The sequence below is a fragment of the Apium graveolens genome, chromosome 6 (assembly GCF_009905375.1).
Source record: "Apium graveolens cultivar Ventura chromosome 6, ASM990537v1, whole genome shotgun sequence".
Classification (NCBI taxonomy): Eukaryota; Viridiplantae; Streptophyta; class Magnoliopsida; order Apiales; family Apiaceae; genus Apium; species Apium graveolens.
In genome coordinates this window covers 290,780,404-290,788,829 of record NC_133652.1, presented here as the reverse complement: position 1 = coordinate 290,788,829, position 8,426 = coordinate 290,780,404, and the positions used below count along the sequence as shown (strand labels likewise).

The 8,426-nt window shown below is 32.0% G+C and overlaps 1 protein-coding gene across 1 annotated transcript; it reads right to left on the bottom strand.

Moving 5' to 3' along the window:
* Positions 1–2,705: 2,705 nt before the first annotated feature.
* LOC141666209 (uncharacterized) lies at positions 2,706–4,867 on the bottom strand. The gene is made up of 6 exons (XM_074472203.1): positions 4,417–4,867; positions 4,175–4,371; positions 4,061–4,063; positions 3,385–3,684; positions 3,236–3,289; positions 2,706–2,909 (listed from the first exon to the last, which is right to left on the bottom strand). Exons 1-6 carry the CDS (start codon positions 4,865–4,867, stop codon positions 2,706–2,708), a joined length of 1,209 nt encoding a protein of 402 aa, XP_074328304.1.
* Positions 4,868–8,426: the final 3,559 nt, after the last annotated feature.

Genomic DNA, 8,426 nt, shown 5'->3' with positions numbered 1-8,426 from the left:
TTCCATGACATGCATAATATTTCTATATTTTCTAGAATATAAAAGTCATTTGGCAATTGAAAAAATAATATTCAATTCAACTTATTATTTTAGATTATAAATTCCCCATCATCTTATTTTAATATGCAACCCAACATTGTTTTCATTTGCAGTATTATTGTATAGTCTCTCTAATATATGTAAGATCAGTAATATCTTTTGTAACATATGTATACACTTTATAGGATGAGTTTTCTCTAGTGATATGCATTACATCAAATGTTTCTTCAAACTCGCGATATTATCAATTTTGTCATGTTTAAGTTTTTTAAGCAAAAAGCTAATCTAGCTAATTTATTTTTCATGATTTAATTGAGGTTTAATAGGATTTAAATGAGACTGAATATCAATTTTAATTTTTGGATAGAAAGTAGACTGAGACTTGACCACATTTAAAGTACTTGTTATAAATCCTATATATTATTTGATATCCAAATGAAACTTCTAAGCCTTTTCGTTAGGAATATGTTGTAGGCTTGATGCTAAGCTAACGAAAACACCTTAGTAGATTTAATTAAATATATTTTGTACCTCTGAACGGATAATCTACTCTGTCATCCGTTGAGAGAGTAGCTTATATTTTTAATAAGTTTTGTAACACATTCATGCATACTGTAATGCCTTAGAGAACTAGAAGTTGTGGTGCATACACAACTTACTTTACTATCGAGCCATCAAATTTCATATGTAACATATAAAATTTGAATACTCTCAAAACATATTATCTCCCATCTTACTTTACTTGTCATCATAAAAATAACTACATAGATTGATTTTAGTGCTTACAGTTATAAATTTAGAAATTAAACTAACGAAAATTTTTAATCTTATATAAAATTGAAAAAAGTCTAAGACGAATTACTAGTACTCTTAATAATATTAACAATAATATTAATTGTTATTATTATTATTATTATTATCAATTGTTATTAATATTAATTGAAAGGTATGACCTGTAAACTCCAATCTAAATTTTGGTACATGAATTTCGTTACTAATCTATTTTTAAGTGAATATCTTCATTCATTGATTTGCTTATAATTCAATGATAAATATACAACTCCTGCCCACTATTTTTAAATAATTTTCAACACTTGACACTAGTATTAACTGGTAAGTATTTTCAATAAGATTTTTACTTATATATTTAAGTTCACAATTTTTAATTAATACAAAACTTGGAGTTTGTGATCTAGTAAATATTTCTAATAAAATATATTTACTTTGCATTCTTGCACCAAATGAATTAGTGTATGCATACGTATGCATACTGTAATGCATACGTCGATGCCAAAGATTCTGCTGATCTTGAACAGTAGCAAGACAAATTTCCTCCTGCTGTTCATCAAAATATATATTACATAAAATATATATTACATAAAAGTTAAGTGAGTTACATATAATTTATCTTAGACCAATGTAATTCTCAATTTAACATATTACATAAAATTAAAATTTTGGATCTTCAATATTTTGATTAACATAGCTTACAAGGATATATTGATTTTTAGTAGATTACTCACCAAATACCAGCTTTTTTATTGATTTCATTAGACTTTGTGATTTGACTAGTTTTGTGTTTAACTTTGATATATATTTGAAAAATAAATCAATTGAGTGCCAAAAGTAGTAAGTAATTCACATTCTTCTCTATAATAAGTCCCTATTTTTGTTTAAGATGGTTTTATGATATGGGTGGGTTATGGTTTTATTTAATAGCTCTATTTTGCTAGGCCGGATTGTGCTCACAACTATAAATTTTTTGTGAGGTGGTGTAGTTAACTTCTGGTTCTAGGTCAGCCGTAGTGATCCTCGAAACTAAAGGAACCAAAGATTTTCAAATAGAACCGATGTGGAAGATTGGACGCAGATCTTATCACCAAGAGATGAATACAAGCAACAAGGTTTTAGAAGAAATTCTGACAATGCTAAGTTTTATGGCATCAAGTAAAAGTAAAAAATTGCAATAAATGACTAGGTTAATAACCATCTCATTATGCAATGTCCTCATGCAAATTTTATCAAAAGTCCTGAATATTTGGTTGAAATCTTGTTTGAATTCAATTATCTCGGATAAGCAAAGTGCTTTTGTATACGATCGGTTATTAACGAATAATGTTTTGATAGAATATTTAAAAAATCTATACATTCTTAGAAAAACATACGAAAATCTAGGAATTACATGATTTAAAATTAATTTTTCAGAAGCATATGATAAGGTTGAGTGGATTTTTATCAAAAAATTGATTATTAAGTTCGGGTTTTATCAAAGATGGATCAACAAAGTCAAGACTTTTGTTCCAAGTGTTTCTTCAAGGATTCTTACCTTGAATCTTATATGTATTTTAAGTGTATAATAACAAAACTGAGAAAGGAATGTAAACACACAGTATATGCACGTCCAAGACCCACAGTTTATTAATGACTCCAATCAAAGATATAAAGACTTACAAACATTAAAATACTAGAAAGTAGGAACAGAAAAGGAAAAATCCTAGAGCACTACTACCACTAGACTGGATCCTATAAAAACTCAACTGCTAGCACGACTCAGTCTGACATGATTAGGTTAATGGTTAAGACTTTCAGATAAACTAAAACAGATAATTTATTAACAACAAAATTCAGATTAAATGCTAACATTCTCCCCCTTAATCTGAATTATGTTAGACCAGATTCTTAACTCCCAACAAGCTCTGCATTCTTTCAAACTTCACTGTTACCAGGGCCTTAGTCAGGAAATCAGCTTTGTACCTCGCTACTAATATGTTTGATGATAATCTCTCCACGTTCCATGCACTGTCTGATAAAATGACATCGTATGTCGATGTGTTTGCTACGTCCCTGGAATACCGGATTTTTGGCCAATTCTATAGCCGATTTATTGTCAATAGAGATAATCACAGAACTAATGCTTTTACCTGTTATCTAGCACAAGACATTTTAAAGCCAAATACTTTGGCATGCCGTTGCAGTGGCGGCCATAAACTCTACCTCACACGAGGATAAGGCCACACATCTTTGTTTTTGAGACACCCAAGTGATCATACTTTCATTGAGGTAAAACACCATGCCACTCGTACTTTTCCTATCATCCACATGGCCTGCCAAGTCACTATCTGAGAATCAAGTTAACAAATGATTTTCGTTGCCCTTTGAATATAATAGACCATAGTGAATTGTTCCTTTTATGTACCTGAGTATACGCTTTACAACATCCAAGTGCAGGATTGTAGGTTGTTCCATATACCTACTTACCATTCCCGCAACGTAAGAAATGTTTGGTGCAGTATGGACCAAGTATCTTAAGAACTACACTAAACTCTTATAATTTGCAGAAATTACCTTTTTTCCACCTTCATCTTTACTGATCTGCATATTTAGATCCATGGGATTCTTTGAAATATTGCAGCTCACCATGCCAGCTCTTTCAAGGACCTTCTTCACATATCCAGCTTGCTTGAGCTCTATGAACCCATTACCCTGTTGAACTTCATTTCCCAGGTAAAAACTTAATTCTCCCAAGTCGGTCATTTCAAACACCCTACTCATCTGCTTTTTGAAGGTTTCAATTACTAATTTGTTCGAGCCCGTGATCAAAAGATTATCCAAATACACTGCAACAATAAGAACATCATCGCCTTCCTTCGTATAAACAACATGTTCACACCTTATGAATCCCAAGCATTGTAGGCACTTATTTAACTTTGCATACCATGCACGAGCTGCTTGTCTTAAGCCGAACAACGCCTTTGCTAGCTTGTAAACGAGATGTTCCTTTCCCTTTCTTTAAAAACCTTTCGGCTCGCTTACATAAACTTCTTCATGTATTTCCCTGTTCAAGAAGGCCGTCTTTACATCTAGATGGTGCACTTTTCAGCTCTTCCAAGCAGCTAAGGCCAACAGGAGGCTAACCGTCTCTATGTTTGTAAACGGAGCAAAAATTTTGTCGAAATCAACTCCTTGTTCTTGAACGTAACCTTTGGCGATGAGTCTTGCCTTATATTTTTTACAATCTTACCATCTGCATCTCATTTAAGTTTATAAATCATTTAAGACTAATAGCTTTGTGTCCCTTCGGAAGTTCAGTCAAGTGCCAAGTATTATTCTTTTACATGGAATCCATTTCTCGTACCATAGCCTTTTTCCATTCCACCTCTTTATTGTCTTTTTTGTAATTTGTAGGCTCGTCAACTCCCATTAAAAGAAGCTCCTCATCCAATTCTATAGCCTCTGTGTTGTTGTAAATGTCTGTCACAACTCTAAACTTTCTTGGTGGTTCACTACCATCATAATTCTCACTTCTGACTTCTGTTTGTAAAAGACTTTGCACTGGCGTAGAGATCTAATTGTAATCAATATCTGTGTTTGTCTCACCATGTGATTCTTGCATAACTTCATTCTCTATTTTTGTCTCACCATCTGATTCTTGTGTAACTTCTTCCCCTGCCTTTTGTGCTTCTCCTTTATCACTCCACACCCACTTCTTATCTTCTTCTAAAATGACATCTCTGCTAACATAAACCTTATTTCTCACTGGGTCATAGAGGTGATAAGCCTTGGTCCCAGGCTCTTTTCCCAGATTCACAACCTTTATGCTTCTGTCATCCAATTTACTCATTTGACAACTTGGTATCCTCATGTGCACAATGCATCCAAATACACAAATTTGTTCAATATTTGGTTTTTCTTTGAACCATGCTTCATACGGTGTTTGTTCGGACAATGCTCGTGTAGGCAATCTATTTAACAAGTACACAACATGCTTAATTGCTTCTCCCCATAACTTTGAGGGCAACTTCATCTCTTTCAAGCAACTACGTGCCATCTCTACCACATTTCTGTTGCGTCTTTCAATACAAAAGTCATCATACAAAAGTCATCTACTAGCTCACTTTCTTTCATACTAAGTGATTCAAAATCTGCCTTCATCGTTGTATCATGGCCTCCTTGACACGATCAGCTCCTTGACACATTATTTTGAGTGCATTCCATGCCTGCTTGGATGTCTTTTTTGTTACGAGAGAGAGCAACATTTCTTCTCGTATAGCTTGGTATATCATGGCCAACTCTCCCTTATCCACTTTCTCATCGATTGTTGCCTTGGAATCGCTAGGTTCTACTGCATCCCACACCCCATGCGCCTGCATGAACACCATCTTTTTCATCGCCTAAGCTGTGTAATTTTCCTTTTTCAGCATTGGGTAATTCAGTCCAAACGAGCCATTCTTCACTTTGCTTGTATCCGACGTTGTCATCTTTGACATGTACTTTGGCATTCACCTAGCACCACGCTCTAATACCAAATATTAGATTCTTACCTGCAATCTTATATGTATTTTAAGTGTATAATATATAAAACTGAGAAAAGAACGTAAACAAACAGTACATGCACGTCCAAGACCCACAGTTTATTAATGACTCTGATCAAAGATATAAAGACTCGCAAACGTTAAAATGCTAGATGGCTTATAACTGGAGAATATAAGAATCATCTGCAAACAGCATATGGCTTATAACTGGAGCTCGTCTACTGATCTTAACCCCATGCAACCACTTTTCCATCTCGTATTTCCGAATTAAAGCAGTCAAACCTTGCGCACACAAGATGAACAAGTAAGGTGAAACTGGGTCTCCTTGACGGATTCCCCTTGTTGGTTGAATAGGGCCCATCTCTCTGCCTCCATGAGTGACTACGTAAGAGACTGTGGTAAAACATTGAAGAGACAAGTGTATCCACCAGTCGTCAAACCCCATTTTGCAGAGTATAGCACGAAGAAAACTCCATTCAATTCTATCGTAGGCCTTACTCATATCTAACTTTAATTGTATATGAAAACCCCACGGGAGCACTTAATTGTATACACAAGTCAAAGAGTGAAAATGCAAGTAGTATTATGAAATATAGAATGAAGTTGAACATACCTATTTGGAGAGTCACCGTACAAAGAGAAAAATAAAACTAGTAAGGATTATATAGAACTATTGGTTGAACCTATTTCATGATTTAGTGTTTGTACTCCACCCACTATTGGAAATTCATAGCCACTGTGAACACGTCTTATGAGCACTCCTAATTTTTAGAGACTAATAACAACAAACTTAAATATTAAAACAAAAGATAATTATTATATTTTAATGTAACTATTTTAATTTTGAAAACATATAACTCTATCAAATAAATTTTATAATTTACATGAAGAGTTAATATCAATATATAAAATATAAAATATTTTAATATACAAATCTCTGATATTACATTCTACCTATCTTAAAAAAAATTTGGTCCCAAAATTTAAACATGCAAAACATATTTAAATATACCAAAAATATTTTAGTGTCAATAAACACAAATAAAAAATAGAAGTAGTTTTTTTATAACACACCCAGCTAAACTCACACGCCACTGCATGCTCATACCTCATAACTGAGGTCAAGCCTGGCTACTCACACGGCCACCCCATGGTCATACCTCATAACTCAAGTCAAGCCTCACCACTCACAGCTCAAGCTTAGTCTACAAGAAGGTAACCTAGACTCTGAATAACAAGTAGGCTCTCAATACCCACTCTAATACCCTACTTTTTTTAGATAGTAAATTATACTTAAATATCAAACTAAAACTACAAATTTGATTCATGCTTAGAATAGTCTCAAATAAGTCTACACGATTTTTTAATCCCAAACATAAATAGCATTATATAGAAAATCTTCAGGCGGCTCCAATACAAACATAATCCGTGAAACATTATTGGCAAGATCAAATCAAGTCCACCTTTTGCCAAAAGCTAAGCAGCTAAAATTTTTGTAAGTAATGAGCCAAAAAACCTAATAAGAAAACAATTCTAGTGGATCAAGTATCTTAATTTTAAATTATTATGCTAAAATCCATATGACATAAAATATAACTTAATTCACAGCTAGGTAAGGCCACAATATCAAAAGTTCATAAATTCCTCTCAATAATGCGCCATTACCAAGGTCTTATATTAACGTATCAAAGACTAGTTCGGAAACTATAAGCAATTACTAATTGGGTCATAAGTCAGAGGAAATTCTTGTATCTAAAACACTATACTTGATCCATAATTTTTTATACAAAAGCAGTGCAAAAATATTTTAAATATTTCAAAATAAAGTAAAGTGTGAAGAGTTAACTTAACTCAGTCACTTCAATGAATCTAAATATAAGTGCCAAATAAATCCTAATTTAAATATATGAAGTAAAATATAATGAATATCTAATACCAATTATTTTAAAAATGACATGTGCATGAGATGAGGGCATAGTCATGTGTTAGACACATATTTTTAGTGCAAAGGTAAGCTAATGATAAAATTATACAACAATTATGCTAAGTGTTCATGCTGACAACAAGGGACAAATAAATAAATAAACCATGTAAGTAACTTCTTGGACTTATAAATACTAGCATATACTTCTGTACAAAAAAAAATATATTACTTATTAAAAAAACAATATTTACATAATCACATTATTCCTGAAATATAATAAAAATAAAAATAAAAATAAAAATAATAAATATAAAAATAATAATTATTATTATAAAAATAATAATAATAATAATAATAATCATAATCATAATCATAATAGTACATGAGGGACAAGTGCATAAATCATTTAGTGAGAGAGAAAAGGTGTAAAGTATCTTAACAACAAGTATACCATGTGATTTCCGGTCTAAAACTAATGCCAGCAAATTCAAATTTTCTCAATATACAAAAACCATTTTTAATTATTTAAAACATAAAAATATGAATATACATTTGTAAAAAGAACTATCTCACATTAAATGTAATTACACACAAATATTTACTTACAAAATACTCTGACATAACTCATGTGAAATTAATAATTAAATTTGATGATGTGATTACATTAGAAAATAATTACCAAATTTAGGAGATAGATAAAAAAACTTATAAACACATATAAAATGACAAGTAAAATAAGGTGTTTAATGATAGGCAAGACCTTTAACTAAAGAAATTAGGAGTGTCAAAACATATATATATGAAACAGGGGAGCATTTAATTGTATATATAAGTCACAGAGTAAAACATGCATGTAATATTATAAAATATACAATGAAGTAGAACCAACTAGTAGGAGAGTCAGTGTACAAAGAGAAAAACAAAACTATTAAGGATTATATACAAGAGAAAACGGGCCTGAGGACAACCTCAGGGTTGTCCCCTAGGTTATAAAAATAGGAGGTCTTTCGGTATATACATGTGTTTCATCATCAATTAATTTATAAACACGTCTCTAACCTTATGTCACTCCCTCCCTTAAAATCCAAAACCTTACTCCCTTAAAATCCAAATTCACCAGCCATGTCTTAGTCCAATCCCAAAATAAGGAT

Excerpts from the sequence above, each read along its gene's own strand:
- LOC141666209 (XM_074472203.1), bottom strand. The coding sequence starts at position 4,867 with ATGGCACGTAGTTGCTTGAAAGAGATGAAGTTGCCCTCAAAGTTATGG. Across the intron at positions 3,290-3,384 it reads AAGATGAAGGTGGAAAAAAG|GTATATGGAACAACCTACAA; the intron begins GTAATTTCTGCA and ends AATGGTAAGTAG. Across the intron at positions 2,910-3,235 it reads GTTGTAAAGCGTATACTCAG|AATTGGCCAAAAATCCGGTA; the intron begins GTACATAAAAGG and ends AATCGGCTATAG.